At 47.5% G+C, this 16,707-nt stretch overlaps 1 protein-coding gene across 1 annotated transcript in view; it reads right to left on the bottom strand.

Annotated features, from left to right (window-relative positions):
* Positions 1–823: 823 nt before the first annotated feature.
* LCT (lactase) overlaps positions 824–16,707 on the bottom strand; it is a gene marked incomplete at both ends in the record, with an annotated part of 50,621 nt that continues 34,737 nt past the window's right edge. Inside the window, 9 exons of the mRNA XM_080798433.1 lie at positions 824–1,044; positions 1,943–2,170; positions 2,998–3,221; positions 5,051–5,185; positions 7,010–7,119; positions 9,087–9,289; positions 10,576–10,774; positions 11,870–12,160; positions 16,226–16,494. Of these exons, the coding sequence (XP_080654559.1) occupies positions 824–1,044; positions 1,943–2,170; positions 2,998–3,221; positions 5,051–5,185; positions 7,010–7,119; positions 9,087–9,289; positions 10,576–10,774; positions 11,870–12,160; positions 16,226–16,494 (1,880 nt within the window). The remainder of the gene's footprint in view (positions 1,045–1,942; positions 2,171–2,997; positions 3,222–5,050; positions 5,186–7,009; positions 7,120–9,086; positions 9,290–10,575; positions 10,775–11,869; positions 12,161–16,225; positions 16,495–16,707) is intronic.

Consider the following 16,707-nt stretch of genomic DNA (forward strand, 5'->3'; position numbering starts at 1 on the left):
GGAAGAGGGAATAGTCAAGGGCTTACACAAGGTTCAGAATTACCAGAAACAGAGAGAAAGAAGAGAAACAGGTTAAGTGAACCGTGGTCAGATTACAAGGCCTTTGAAGGCTATACTTGAGTCCTTAGAAGTCATTCTGGGCAGGGGAAAGGCAGGAAGGACATAAAAGTGGCTAAGGGAGGATCATTCAGAGGTCATCTCTCTTTGGATGTCAGGGTATCTCTGCCCAAGGAATATATAATGTAAGCAGAAAGCATGCGTCTGGTGGAAAAGCTTAGAAGCCCGAGAGGGCTTGTGTGACTGCATGAATTCCATGGAACCTACCTTCTCAAGGAGAAGCAGCTACAGGATATAGGGCATAGCTTATAGTACCATTTTTTTCTGAGCAACACAAGGTCTGAGACTGGGAAGCAGTTTGAAGGGGGGCAGGAGATGACAATGCAGTCCATCTGCACAATGTCTTATTAAAAGGATTGCTGTGGGTTTTGCTCATATTTCTACTTTTGAAGCTGCTGAACCTTAAAACCACCCGGTTAAGTGGCTCACAGAACCACCAGATGAGGTCCGTACTTGTATCTTTCCACAACAGCCAGGTGCAGGGTCTTCCAGTGCTCTGATGAATTCCTGATACTGGGACAAGATGCATGTATTTCCATCTTAATTAGAGACTTGTAAGATTCATGTGGTCTCTAACAGTGCAGAGGCCTGATGAAGAAATCCCGCCTGGGCAGAATAGAAGATCCTGAGGAGTTCTGTGGACAGTGAAGGTATACAGGCAAACTAGGCTTGTTTTGCAGAAGTGGAGCAAGTGGTAACTTGTAGGTCAGAATGCAGAAATAGTACTCAATTCCTGTTGGCCTGGTTGTGTTTTCCCTTGCTTGGAGTGCTTACAGTACTTGTATGACAGAAATGTCACACAACAGACGCCAAGAATCGCAAGAGAAAAGAGTACGTACAAAGCTGTCTGGGCTTCTGTCGCTCTTAGTGTTAACCCCAGGAACTGCACTTCCTCCTCTCTCATGGGGCTGACGGTAGGTCCAGCATCTAGGAGAGGAAGACAAAGGGCAATTTATGCACTCCTACAGGTCTGGTTATCAGATCAATGGTAACCGATGTTAAGCCCAAGCTATGTCCTTAGAATAGAGTCACACAGGTATCCAGAGCGAGCTCATTGCTGAGGTGACGACAGGATGTAGCCCTTTCACTGAACCTGTGAATGAAGGAACGTGGTTGTATTTTTTTTTAAATCTGTCAACAGTTGGAGTAAAGTGGATAATTATTTCTTTTCTGTAGTAATAATTTATGCTTTTTCGGTCATTCAAATATTGGGCCCCTTACATCATGCCAAGCACTGTTTGCAGTCAGTATTGTGTGTTAGACCCTCATGTCCACCTGGAGGTGTGTGCCTAGTTTCTTGCCTCAGGTTGCACAGTTAGTGGTAGGGCTAGGACAAGAATCTAGACTTGCTCTTCCCAGACCAGGGTCTAGTTTCCAGATGTAACATTAATCCTCGGTTCCTTTGATTCATCCTAACAATGTCTGGAGCATTCAAAGAAAATACTGGTTGAATGAATGAATGAAAAAGTAAATATTGGAGAGGCACCTGGGTGGCTCAGTGGGTTAAGCCTTTGCCTTTGGCTAAGGTCATGATCCCAGGGTCCTGAGATCCAGCCCCGCAACGGGCTCTCTGCTCAGCAGGGAGCCTGCTTCCCCCCCCCCCCTGCCCCTCTGCCTGCCTCTCTGCCTACTTGGGATCTCTGTCTGTTAAATAAATAAATAAAATCTTAAATACATACATACATACATACATACATACATACATACATACATACATACTGGAAAGGCAGAGAGGAGGGGAATAAACAAGAAGAAAATAGACTGAAAATGTCCCTCTCACCCTCCGGTTTTAATCCCTCCCAGAGCCACATCTCACCTTCTTCACCTTCTGGCTGGAGACAAGGGTGTGGCCCCCCAGCAGGGTCAGGGAAGCCGTTGCACCGGGCTATAGAAGCAAAGAACTTGGCTGATGCTTTTGGGATTCTTGGAAGAGAAGGGTCCGTGTAGTTCACAAAATGCAGACCAAACCTCTCTGCGAAGCCTGTGGCCCACTCAAAATTGTCCATCACGCTCCAAACCGTGTATCCTCGGAGGTCCACCTTATCCTGCACAGCTGCCCAAATGCAGAGGCCACAGCATGAGCTTCCTTTGTCTTACAAGAGCCCATTCTACCAGGCCTACAGAAGCCACACCTGCCCACAGCTCTCCCACAGTCCCCACCTACAGGTGAAGAGTTGGCCGTGGATGGACTTAGAGCCATCAGCATTTTCCCAGAAAGGCTCAGTCCTGAATGGGAGTGCACGGGTAGACTACATTAATTCTGCTCAGTCACCTGCCATCCTCTCTGTCTCCACATATTGGGATACAAGTCTTGGGGATTGCCTTAAGTGTTCATGCTTTTTCCAAAAGTAAGTAAGTGGCCCTTGGGAAAGATTTCCACTGGACTAGGACTTTCTGACCATTTCTTTCCGCTGCTGCAGCACTCACTCTTTCACTCAGCGTTACTTACAGTCCCTTATCCTAATCCCATCCTATCCCGCCCCATCTTGCTGAGCTGAGGGTCTCAAACTTTCACTTGAGGAACAGAAGACCCTATAGACTGCCCCCGCATCTTCCCCCCTCCTCCCCCCAGTGCCTGCTTTCAGCAGGCCACTACTGTTCAGGGACATCAGACATCAGGGATGATCTGGCAGAGCTGATGACTGCCAGGAATTCAAGTCTCCCTGTATCAGGCAACTGGGTTTGCTTGCTAAACTTACATCTAAGAAGGAGAAGACTCAGAGTGCAGCCTCAAAGAAAAGCTTAAGCCTAACAGGAGGGAGAAGCCACCTCTTTCTCATGATGGGGTCTCGTGGTTGCAGTATTCCCCCAACTGGAGATGTTAGCAGGTGTTTCCAGTGGTAAAAGGTGCACAGGGAGGAGGGGATAGGCTTGTCCTACCTTTGAGGGCTTCGTTGATGTAACTGCGGAGGTAGTAGATTCTTAGGGTGTCATTGAGGTCTGTTTCTCCCCGTTGGGACACTCCATTCTCTGTTACGTAAATTGGGGGGTTGTTGTACTCCTCCTTTAGCCAGTTCAGTATCTTCCTGAAGCCAAAAGGTGTCATCTTCAGCCAAAAGGAACCAGAGTCAGGCCAAGAGCGATCTGTGATGGAGGCCACTCCCCTACAGGTTCAAACACAAGAGATAGGTCTCAATGTGTAAATCCCAAGAGGCCCTTTGCATAAACACAAAGCAGGGTTTATACTAGGAAAAGCATTAGGTTTAGTCTAGACTTAACAGTCATAGCTAACCGCAGATGAGTCAGGTTGCCTCACATTCTTCTCTTTTCATTAGTTCTAGTCGTACTGCTTGTTGCTGGCCTAGCTGTGACAGGCCACCTGAGCTGTTTGCACCTCTACAGATGAACGGCTTCACTCATGGACTGTACCCTCCAAAGGGTGTGAAAGGCTCTGGGATTCCCTGATCACAGTCTCCAGTAGGATTTGAGTGCTGTGTTGGGAGAGAGAATGGGCTTCCCTGCATCAAGGACATCTAGTCAGCACCACAGGTGTGGCCACAGGCACCCATGGTTGGGACCCCCATTTGTGTGAGGACAGGGAACACATAGGCTGGGACCTGCTTTACGTGCCCAAGGCCCTGCCTCTGTCCAATGATGGACCTGGAGAGGGCAACATCTTGTGCCAAAGAAGCAACTGCTGGGGAAAGCACAGAAACTTGAATGTCTCCAGAATCACACTTTTTTTTTTTAATTGTTGTTTAATTTTGCTTAACCTACAATGCAGTATTGGTTTCCACAATAGAATTCAGTGATTCATCACTTGAACACCCAGTGCTCATTACCACAAGTGCCCTCCTTAATCACTCATGCAGCCCATCTCCCACCCATGTACCTCCACCACCCTTCAGTTCTCTTTCGTTAAGAGTCTCCTATGGTTTGTTCCCTCTCCTTTTCTCCCCTTCCCATGTGTTCATCTGTTTTCCTTCTTAAATTTCTCATATGAATGAGATCATCATATGTTATTTGTCTTTCTCTGCAGAGTCATACATTTCAAATAAGGACCAATTGTTTAGATCTTAATGTCCAAATCCTTCAGAAAAAAAAAAATAGTCTTATCAGTAACAATTTCTCTTGCTCAGCTGAACTGGATCCAGAACATTTTTTAAGTGTGAACACAGGTCACAGGGAGACAGTGCCAGGAATCATGAGGCAGCAAGAGTCCTGTGGGTTCTCAGCTCTGTCAGAGTCCAACTCTAGGGGTTGCAGAATGCAGTGGATGGGTAGGTGTTTGTTTTAAAGGAACCTAGATAGATTCACAGCTGATGTGGAAACATGCTTGTTACAAAAGGAGCAAGACAGTGTGTATATATATATATACACATATAATCTCGGTTTTGGGTAATATATTTTTATGTATAAATTCATAACTACATAAACTATACTATATATCTTATATAGTTTATATAATGTATGTACTTACATGTTCTATTTATGAGGAGAAGGAGAGGTAGCTTACCCTCTATACATACACATAAACTTCTGGAATGACACCCACAAGAATTTCCTATTCTTGCTTTCTGATGTTTCCACCATGACTGCATTTGTGTAATGCAGAAATAATAGTTTCACCTTTACCCCAAAGTGGGGTGGGGGAAAACCCAATCTTACTGTTTGATTGAAATGCATCTGATAATTGAAACAAATCTGACCAAAGAAGAAAACCAAGGGAAGAAAAATATTTAAAGTCTTGAACATATTTGACAAAACTCCAAGCATGTCTGTCTCAACAGGAAGCACCTTGGAAATGCTAGCCGGTGTTATCAGCAGACTGACAGAGATTTGATTAGGTGTCTCAGGAGTGGACTCATTGTCAAATTCCAGGATGTATGGCATCAGGAGGCAGCTTTCTAGGCTGTGCAGTTAAGAGCTGGGCAAAGGGGCACCTTGCTGTCTTCTCCAGAGACTGCTCCAGATGCCCTGTGGGCCGACTTACCTGTCTGCATCAAAGGAAGAGATCCAAGAGGCATAGTCAAGGTTGTAGGCCAGGATGGTGGTGTAGTGATTAAACCCAAAAAAGTCATAGGTACCATTGATCCTCCTTTTCTCACTCTCCGTGAACTCTGGGAGCCTGGGTAGAAGGAGCCATGAGACGTGTGGGGCTTAAGCATCATGCTTTGGGGAGAGAATGTCCTGGGGCAGGATTTGGGAGCGCTCTCACTACCCTGCCTGGGCACCTGGCACTTTCATCTTGACCGAGATTTTTGCTGCCAGTAACCTGGTGGATCAAAACCTTCCCCGACTGGGGTTTCTGAAATGTTGGGAGAAAACTAAAGCCTAAACCCCTCATGCCCCTCACTCTCCTGCCCAGGAGCTAGCAGTAGCTCCTTAGGGCTTGTGGCATCAAGGCTGAGGCCCTGTGCCTGGCCTCCAGGCTCTCTGCCCTGTGGCCTTGCCACCGCCCATTGGCCACTGGGCCAATCCCCCCAGCTCTCAATTGCAGGTATCCCACTCATTCCCACCAGGCCAGCGCTCACCCTTCCCCTCAGTTGGAATGCCCTCTGCTCTCCCACACACTTTTCATGGTTAAGACCCAGCTTAACTGGTGTCCCACCTTGTCCATGAAGTCTCTTTGTTCTGCCCACCCTCATCTCATCTCTTGAGTTTTCTTTGTAGGGAGAAATTAGGGAAGAGAACTGTAGTGGTGAGCTTACTCTCTTCCCAGCTGGCATGTCGGCAGCTTGAGGACCCAGACTCGGAAGCCTCTCCTTATACACACCTTACTGACTTGGCCCTGATGTGGGGACATGGTAGGTGCTCAGCAGAGTTGTGTCAGAGAGTGCCAGCTTGCTTAGTGGAGACCAGAGTTAGCACATCAGACCCCGAGGCACAGCCCACTCCACAGAACTTACCCCAACCGGGGCAGGAGTGCGTTGTAAGGATGGGGACTGGATTATTGAGACTGCACAGCTGGGCTACATAAGGGAAAGACTGGCGAGCTATGTTAAGAATTCATACCTTTGGAATTCCTTTTACCCTCCCTGCTCATGGTCCCATGAGTCCCCTTGGAGCTTGTGGGTGTATTCCCATAAGGCCAGGTCACTCCCCTTCCACACAAAACACCTCTAATCCTAGCCAGATGATTCTTAGACTCAGCGTGTGGGCCCTGGAGTCAGCTTGGTTTCAAATCCCAGCTCTAATTCAGTAGCTGGATAATCTTGCCGTAATATTTTTTTTTAAGATTTTATTTATTTGACAGAGATTACAAGTAGGCAGAGAGGCAGGCAGAGAGAGAGCGGGAAGCAGGCTCCCCGCTGAGCAGAGAGCCTGACGTAGGGCTCAATCCCAGGACCCTGGGATCATGACCTGAGCCGAAGGCAGAGGCTTTAACCCACTGAGCCACCCAAGCGCCCAATCTTGCCGTAATCTTTGTGCCTCAGTTTATCCCTCTTTAAATACGACTCAGAGTGCCAATAGAAGATGGATAAATGCTAGGTGTCCCTGTTGCTATTACTCCTTGACTGGAAGAGGAGTGGGCCCGAACTAGGACTACTTTGGTGCAACCATTGCCCCCTACTGGCCAAATGACAGAACGCACATGCCTGGCAGTCACCCACTGCTACCCACATTCACTTGTAAGGTGATGATGATGTAGTAAGTAGGATGAGCTGGAGAGTTTGTCCTTGCATGAGGTTGTGGGTTGCTAAGAAGTGGGTGCCTTTGAGAAAAATTTCCTGTCTACCTTTTGTCAAACACATAGCAAGGCCCTGCCCTGGGCTGAGGGCTTCACATGCACAATCATGTTCAGTCTTCCCAGCAGCCTAAGACCAGCCTCTCTGACCCCAACGGCCACACACTCACCACTGAGCGGTCCACCAGAAGCCACAGTTTGGTATCACAGACCAGACTTCCTCCTGACCTTTTCCTGGCTGAGTGTTTGGGCACCAGGACCTACCGAGACTTGCTGAGGCCTGCGGCCAAGCTTCTGTCACGGATCCGCGTCTTCATCACCTCGTTGTAATCGCCATTCTTGAAAATAGGATGAGCAAACCAGCCTCCCATAAACTGCAGGTGGGGTGGGGGTGAGAGCCTGGGTATTACCGGGGGGTTACACTAGGAGACAGCAGCTCTCCTGCTCACAAGTCATGGACCTCAGAACCCTCCCCTTTCTCCGAACCCCCGCCCCATCCCGGGCTTAAACTCACATCTCCTCTGCAGCTATTTGCATGTTGCAGAGATTCTCAACCCCTGCACCCCAAAAGGAGATGAACTGCACTGAGCACTGCCTCAGGACTCAACAGACTGCCCTTGGCAGGGTCTCGCAGAAGACCAGAGACTAGAAGCCTCCAGGCTGTGGATTTCCTCTCACCACAGAGCAAGTCCTTCCCCATCATCCTGCCTAAGGATCAACCAGAACTCTTTGGGGACGGCGGAGCTGTGAGGCTTTCTTGGCTGCCCAAGGCCAAAAGTTCCCTGTGGAATTTTCCAGCTTATTTTCTTGAAAGGGGTCCAGATCATCCTTACCCTTAGGGTGGATATGTGGCACCCAAATGCTATGATGCTGGGGTACTGAGAGGCTTCTTCAGTCTCTCCTCATCGCCCCCCCACCCCACTGGCTAATGCCTTAAATGTGGGGGAGGGCAGCCCTCCATTCTCAGGCAGCTTTGGAATACACACACCCTGGTGAAAGAGGCTTTGTGCACTCGAGGTAACAAAGTGTTCCTTTCCGTGGAAGCTGATTTTAGGGTATGTGTATACTGTCCTGGGCCTCAGTATCACGGTTCAGCAGGTGGCTCAATCTGATGAAATTAGAGCCTAACCTTTCCTGAGGGTTTGGGGATTTTGATTTCAGGATAATTACTGCTCTAATTTACCAGTTCTGTGAGTCTAAAAGGAGAGATGCATTATTTTTGTCCCAAGAGCTTTTCCCCACCTGGCTAACAAATGGGAAAATTATGCTCTTTTTGCATTCATTAATTTGATTGCTGTTACCAAGTTCTCTTGTGAGAAGTCTGGCAAGCAAAGACCCATGTTTTCGCCTCAGAATACTGCTGCCTTCAAGCTCCTCCACAGAGCCAAAAGTGGGGGCTGGTGTGGAGAAGAGACACTTGCCTTTTCTGATGCTAAAACATGGGAGAGGGTGCTTTCTAACCCCATCGGAGACACTAGCAAGAGCCAGGGAAAAGCTGTGCCTGACAAAGACCATTCTTTTCTCTCCTCACATCAGGGGCACACACTGAAGGAAGGATGGGCTGTTTTGTTGGCGTCTGCTTACTAGTGATTCTACTTTATTATTTTTTTTTTAAGATTTATTTATTTAGAGTGTGAGCAGGGGGAGGGACAGAAAGAGAGGGGAAGAATCTAAAGCAAACTCTGTGCTGAGCACGGAACCCCATACAGGGCTCCATCTCACCACGCTGAGGTCATGACTTGAACCAGAATCAAGAATCTGACACTTAACCAACCGAGCCAGCCATGCACCCTGTGCTAGGAGCAGAGTTCCATGACCAAAGGTGCATGTCCTTATGTTAAACTCACAGAAGTGGAAAATTATGGGCACTAATGAGTTTCGCAGAATCCAAAGGCCCCCAACTCAAGTAATTCTTACACCAAATAAATAAAATCAGATGGTGACACCTACAGGTGAAGTGTGACATTGCAGCCCAGCTCTATCAGCTACTATAGTCAAACCAGAAATTGAAGAGATGGAATTTCTGTTAGTTACCTTCAAACCATGTTGCATGCAGCAAGGACCACAGGTACAAATCATTTTTAAGACTTAAAACTCAACCTCAAAGAACTCTGATCACAGCAAACCTATGATATAGATAGGTCGTCTCCGCTTCATAGATGAGAAAACTAAGGTACGAGAAATGTTTAGGTGATTTTTCCAAAGCTCACAAAATCGGGTAATAGCAAAACGGGGTCTTGAACCTAAATCTTTGTTTTGCCATGTAATTCCATTTCCATTCACTCAAGAATGGAGGGAAAGACATGCAAGACTATTAACGATGCCCAGAGGAAAAACAAACCTGAACGTATCTCCTGGCTGCCTCCACATCCTCCTGGTTGGAGGGATCTCTGGGCTCAGCCCAGTCGCTGCTGATGGTGATGGAAATCACGCCGCCTTGACTGGCACGGTACGTGGTGTTGTACAGATGCCAGGCCTCAGCATGAGCCTTTATTAGGTTGTGGCCAACAATGTAGGGGGCAGTGCCAGGCCTAAAGGAGATTCCTGGAAACACACACACAGTTGTCAACAAAGAATGAACATGACCAAGAATATCACACTCTCCCTACAGATGGTTTCTATGTTGGGGAGAAAGAGTTGTAGATTTTGGTGTTAGAAAGAAGCAAATTCAAGTCCTCGCTGTGTAACTTTGGTTTCTAGCTGGATGTGTAACTTTGGATAATTCAGTCTTTTAGGTTCCTCCTTGGCCAAGTGAGCAATAAGAAAGTTCTTGTGAGAAGGAAATGAGAGCACGTATGTGAAAACCCGAGCAGCACTGTGTCTGGTAAGAAGATACTTGGTAAATGTGGCTCCTACGTCTCAGGCCAGATACCCAGCAGAGTATGTGCCTTCGGAGTTGACATCCTAGCACTGTCTGGGGACCCACAGTGGAAGTGAGGGTTGGAGAATTCAGCTGATGGAAGCAGCTGACGGAGATTCCTTGGGAGAAACGTCATGAGAAAGGCCAACTCTCACGTGTTGCAGGAAGTTGAAGGAATGGTAAACCAAAGCACCAAGGACCAACAGAAGATAAATGTGGTAACAACTTGTGGCTCTTTCCAGCTTTTACACGTGATCCCAAGGAATCATCTGAACACAAATTCACGTCTTGGGCTCAAAATTAGAGAAAGGATTAATTGGATCGTTCTAAAGGGACAAGGATAAATCCACAATCCCTTATTCAAAATCCTTAGGGATTATGTGGTCCAGACGTGTAAGGGTTTTGTGTCTTGGAGAAGTACTACCTGGCAGATAGTATATTTACACAGCACCCCAACCAGATCCAGGAGAGCTCTCCGTAATCAAGGACCCAAACATATCTGTCGCAGAAATGTCTACACTAAGTGAGATCATGTCCATGAGCAGACCCCCATTGGTTCAAGTCAGGATGAGCTCAGGTTGGCCAAATTGATTCTTAGAAACTTGGGTTTTGCAACTGCAGAAAATACACTGTGGACCTGTATAGTCCAACGGCTCATCCTTTCCTACAACCATTAGTCCCTGTCCCTGATCTCAGGAAGCTTTCCATTTGAGGCAGGGCAAAAGAAAAAGCACAAAGAAATGAAGCCATTTGGAGGTATTGACACGTAAAATCCGTATTTCATCAGAAGTGGTGTCAGAAGGGGAAATCTGCTGCATGTCAGGCAGCCTTGAACAAGAGGCAGGGATTCTGAGGCAGTGCCACCAAGCTTTCTTGGCCTCCTCTTTCAGGGCCACCTGGATTTCAAGTCTTGGTGGGGCTCAGAATGCCATGCTCCAAAGAGCTGGCGAGTTGAGACTGGGACCCTCACCTGGAGCTGATGTCCCGTAGCCATAGCCCTGGTTAGCGATGACAAAAGGCTCATTCAGGGTGATCCAAAACTTCACCTTGTTCCCGAGCCTCTGGAAGAGCACATCTGCATACTCTTTAAACCGCTGCACAATGGTCTCATTCTCCCAGCCTCCAACATCCTGCAGTGCCTGGGGCAGATCCCAGTGGTAAATGGTCACCTGTGGAGAAAACAAGGCCAGCAGCTCCATCCATCTGCTTTCAAGGGAAATCACTGCTGCTGCACACATGAGCACAAACGCTACCACAGCTGAGAACGAATGAGGAGACCAAGCAGCTCAAAGGTTCTTTGGTGGGAGGGGGAGGGCAGCAGTGCTGAAGTGAAAGAGTCAACATCCCGGTCAGAGAAGACCCGGTTTGAGTGCCGACTCTGCTGCCTGCCAGCTGTGTGACCCTGGCTCCGGCACGAAGACCTGCACATCACGTACCAGTATGAGGGAAGAAGTCCAGACAGCGCTTTATTGGCCGGGGTGGGGGTGGGGGGGCAGGGGGGTGGATTGTAACCCTGGAGGCGACAGTCTGGCTGCAGTATGTAATCTCAGCAGAGGAAATGCAGACGTGTCCTTAGGCTCACAAGTAAAATTTTGGTGAGAGCCAAGTAAGCTCACAAGTGAGCTTCTGTATCATTATTCATAATAACTCCCAGCTGAAAAACATGTGCCCTTTTGCCCCAGTAACTCTGCTCCTAGAACCACAGCCTACAGATCAATTTATAACAAGGCAAAATTAGGAATGTCTGTGACGACTCACTGCACTAGAGATTAAAATGGCAAAAGACTGGAAACATCACAGGGAAGAGTGCTGCTAAACAGGAAAGTAATTCTAGAGGTAAGGTACAAACAACTGCATGTAACTTTAAAAAAGAATCAGTGAGGAAACTAGATATGGGTCAGAAATAGTTAAATAAAAGCAAGTACTAAGCTGCATATATGTGACCAGTATGAAAAAAGGCGGGAAAGGAACAAACATGCACACATGTATACATCTTCTAGCTAATCAATGTAAAAGAAGGACATGAGAACCTAGCAAACTGGACTGCCTTCTTTAAGCAGGGGAACTGGATGGCTGGGGGTCAGAGATCAAAGGAAAATCTTCACTGTGGACTCTTCTACGTTTAAAATTCTGCACTTTGTGAATTTCTGACAGTTCAAAAACTGAATTGGAAAACAGCATTTTGTTTACGGAATAAAGAGCCCCCAGCTCAGCTGGGTCCCGCACGTGGACTTGACCAGAGCCTGGCTGGGGCCTGACCTCACCTGGGGCTCGATGTTGGCAGCCAGCAGCGCATCAATGAGCCGCTCGTAGTAGTTGAGACCCGCTTCATTGATGTACTTGGTGGTTCCATCCGGGAGGACACGAGACCAGGCAACAGAGAAGCGATAGTGGGATACCCCCAGGTTCTGCAGGGCGACCACGTCCTCAGCAATCTTGTGGTAACTGTCACAGGCCACATCGCCGGTGTCATCATTCCCAATCCTCAGTGGTGTGTGAGAAAACGTGTCCCAAATACTGAGTCCTTTGCCATCTGCTCTCCACGCACCTTCAATCTCAAGGTGACAAGACATGGTCTAGTTAAGTTCTGCAGCCAAGCCCCCACAAGTTCCTTTCTGTCAATGAGGGTGTCACAAGTCAGGATGTAAGTCAGAGTCACCTCCCCTGAGAAAGTTCTCTGGCCACCCTCTGATTTCTGAGCTTCTACAGCCTTCTGTACACACTGTCTGTCCATGCCACACTGTCACACTGCATCATGCAGTTGTGGGCGTGCTGATGGACTTCCCTTGGCATGGGGTCTTTTGGTCTTGGTGTCCCAGCACTTAACAGGGCAGTGTCTGGTGTATGGCAGGGGCTCACTACAAGTCTGAATGAACAATGCCCCATGCCTCCAACCCCAGCCATGGTCAAACAAATACCGGTGATGCCAGCTGTGGAGACAGAATTAATTTCTTTCTTTCTTCCTTTCTCTTCCTTCCTTTCCTTTCTCCTCTTTCTTTTTCTTTCCTTCCAAGATTTTGTCAGAGAGAGAGAGAGCGAGTGAGCGAGCGCACAAGCAAGGGGAGCAGCAGGCAGAGCAGAGGGAGAAGCAGGCTCCCACAGAGTTGGGAGCCCGATGCAGGACTCGATCCCAGGACCCTGGGATCATGACCTGAGCTGAAGGCAGCCGCTTAACCCACTGAGCCACCCAGGTGCCCCTGGAGGCAGAATTCCTAATCAGGACCTGTGTTGTGGCTCCTGTGCCTCCTTTCTTTCCTACCTACCTACCTTATAGGGAAATTGACCATAAGCCACTAGACAAATGCCTACTTACAGACTTAGGTAATGGAACAGGTACAAGTTCTATAATTTACTTTTTTTTAAAATATTGATTCATTTTGGAGACAGAGCAAGCATGCACGAGCCAGGTTGGGGGGCAGGGGCAGAGGGAGAGAAAAAGAGAGAATCCCAAACAGACTCCCTGCCAAGTGAGGAGCCCGACAACAAGGAGCTCGATCCCACAACCCTGAGATCATGACCTGAGCTGAAATCAGGAGTTGGACGCTTAACTGACTGAGTCAGCCAGGAGCCCTTACTTTACTTTAAAGCACTACAGCACAGATGCTGTGATGTTATATGACTGGATGCCGCTAAGGTAGTGCTGGTATCCCAGCCAAGAGCACATGCCCAGGGGTGGCCTGCACAGCCCCCAGGCGAGCAGCGGGCCCAGGGCCAGCAGGCACACACCAGTTCAGGAGATGGCCTTGGTGGCTGGGAGATTAGTTAATGTAGGGAAATGGAGAAAATAAGTGACAGCATTGACGCTCTTAGGAGCTAGATTTTTCACCACTAGAGAAAGGAGATACAAATAAGGGTAATGGAAAGGCTAGCATTAAGCCTGTGGAGTTGGATTGGAATCAGAGGTATCAGTATGAAGTCACTATTTTTCAATCTACTTAGAGATGGGGTGGATGTAGAAATACAAGTGTGTGCGTGTGTGTATGTGCATGCATGCACATGTTCACACTTGTATTTCCTGGCTCTGTCTGCTGCAAGGGCTGAAGAATGCTGACACCTGAGTGGCAGTGAGCACACCCAGCACCTAGACCTTGGGTTCTAAATGCCCACATCCAGTCTAAGAGGCTGGGGCTCATTTGGAAAAGGGATGGTTACAGGACTGGGGCAGAAAAGGCCCAAGATGAGCCTGGAGCATCTTGTACCACAAAGAACTAAGGAAGTGCTCAAAGAATGAGCACATGGCTCAAAGAATGAGCCATGTAGGACACAGGATCTGGCTAAAAGGCAGTAAAATGTGGGAAAATGTGAGCATTAAAATACATAATACTTTAAAAAATGCATAATACTAGCAAAACTATAACTCATTGAATAAAACAGGACTCCACGAGGCCATGCATGCATATTTATAGAGCATGAATAATTAGGGGAAAACCCAAAACTTGACCCTTCTGTTGGATGCTACCTCATAAATATAAGCGGAATGATAAAATGAGAAAATCACTGTTGGCTTTCACTGAATAATCGATTCAGGCAAAATTTATTAACAGTTGCTAGAGTTAGTGGGTAAAATTTGATGAGGAACAGGTTACTTACAAGGTCTCCAAGTAGCTCCCCACAAAATACTTATTATTTATAACTACAGAATACTTACTAATTTTAGAGTAGAGAAACCTGGCCAACACCTTCTCATTCAAGTGATAGAATCAGTTTCATATACATGTATCTGTGTGCATGTATACACATGCACAGAAAATAAGGCAAATGGTAAAATTTTAAACAGTTGAGGAATATGGGGAAAAGGTTTATAGGAGTCCTCTACTATTTTTGCAACTTTTCTCTGTTCAAAAAGATTTCCAAATAAAAGGTTTTAAAAAGAATGCATGTGTAATCAGGGGTATGGGGGTACTGGTGCAGGCAGTTGAGAGTCTTTGACTCTTGGTTTCTGCTCAGGTCCTCATCTCAGGGTTGTGAGATCAAGCCCGGCATTGGACTCCGCGCTCAGTGCAAAGCCTATTTAAGACTGTCTCTCCCTCCCTCTGCTCCTCCCCTCATAAGTGCTCTCTCTCGCGCTCTCTCTCTCAAATAAATCTTTAAGGAAAAAAAAAAAAAGAATGTACAACCAGGTGATATCTAGCCAGATAGCTATAACCCGCACTCTAAGCACTTCACATCAATTTTTATATGTGACACTTTGCTAATTAGACGATTTAAGGTCACAAATGGAGAGAATTGTGCCTGCCAACCACCTATAAATAGAAATGGGGGCTTGCAGATGCTGATTTAATCATTCAAGATGTGGGCTGGCTAAAAGCTTTTTAAGACACTCCTATCCCTTGTACAGACCGCATTGAAGAATCCTGTAGGGTCTGTAGCCTGTGCCCTAGAATCAATTCCTAACCCTTCCTGTGTCCAGCTGTAAACATGTGGGGTAGTGGTTTTCCTCCAGAGGCTATTTTTCCTCTGAAGAGACATTTAGCAACCTCCAGAAACATTTTTAGTTGTTACAAGTTGGGGAGGAATGTCCTGCAATCTAGTGGCTACAGACCAGGGAGGCTTCTAAACACCCAATAGGGTAGAGGAAAGCCCCACAACAAGGAATCATCCATGCCAGTGTCCATCAGGCTGAACTGGGGAAACCCTGGACAGTGGGTTCTGTTGGCCTGAAGTGAAAGTAACAGAATATGGTCTCTGAAATCTTGACATATCTTTCAATGATTCTTTCATGCAAGGTGTTGGCCCTAGCGCTGAAGAGGACCAAGAACTGGGGTTTCTTCCAGCCCACAGAACAGGCTCCATGAAGTTTCTGTGTTTGTACATTTACTTAATCACATCTCAACACGGCAGAATTTGGTCTGAGACTCCACTGTAAACTAGCAGGGCGGTCATCTGGGGGTACCTAACCCTCACCTCCCTCAAAAACATTTTCAGCAGCTCTATCTAGAACACAGCCAAGGGCTAAGAACACCCAGGGTCACATCAGCTCACAGTGCTGATCCTGAGCAGGTCCCACAGGGAGCACACAGATCCCCCACTCCTGCCTCAAAGACAATCAACGGAGGCAGAAGATGTAAAGCAGGGACTCCCCACTAACTGCCTGGGCAAGTCTCTCTTTCTTTTTATCTTTCATTTTTCTGGGGGAAAAGCAAAACCCTTATGTTTTCTGTATCGGTGAGCTTCATTTGGCATGAATAAGCTCACACTGGGATGTCGTCAGGACATCAAAACAGGCCCACGCCCCTGTGACAGCCACTGAGCCAACTGCCTGCTTGGAAGAGACTGGCTGATAAGAGACACATTCTAGCAGAGAAGCATCCTGTTCGCATGTCTCTGCCTAAGTGCTGGTGCTTAACTTTACCTGCTCCATTTTGCCTCCCAACTCCCATCTCAGCACAGCCCTAGAAGCCACGCTGGTCTGCCTGAATTAGGGAATGTGAAGAAGCTGGGCTGCCCAGGGAAAGGACCTCCGTGACTCCCCACATGGCACCTAGTACTTCCCTCCCACAGGTCTATGAGAACCCTGTGCTCTTACCTGACCCTCCCCGCCCTGCCCTTGGCACTGAGCCCACAGCCTGGCACTTAGGAGGTATGCAACAGATGTTGCTGAATGGTCCTGGACTTCTCACCTGATACGCGGCAGAAGCCGCACTCCAGATGAAGCCCTCAGGAAAATGTCCATAGAGAAACTCGTCTTCCCTGGGCAGTGGCATGCCGTTGTTGGTGATGACCTCTGTGTAGTACCTGGCCGAGGCTCTTGCTGTGCGAGGCCTGTTTGTGTTGTTGAAATCAACATGGTACAGTCCAAACTTGACTGTGTAGCCATTTAGCCATTCAAAGTTGTCCATCAGAGACCATGCAGAATAGCCTCTAAGGTCTACACCATCGAGTCTGTAGGCTGGGAACATCCCAAAGAGAGAAGAGAAGAACTTTACACCAGGAGGGTGAGGTTCCCCAAGAAGCCCAGCCAAGACTGGCACCTCATTCAAGACAGTAGTCCTAAACTGTTACCTTCTACACACAAGTAATGTATGCCCAGATAGACAAATCACCTTGTCTTTTTTGCCAGCACCGATGCCCTCAAAACAATGACTAATGGCCAATCTTTGCA

Source organism: Martes martes, assembly GCF_963455335.1.
Source record: "Martes martes genome assembly, chromosome: 3".
Classification (NCBI taxonomy): Eukaryota; Metazoa; Chordata; class Mammalia; order Carnivora; family Mustelidae; genus Martes; species Martes martes.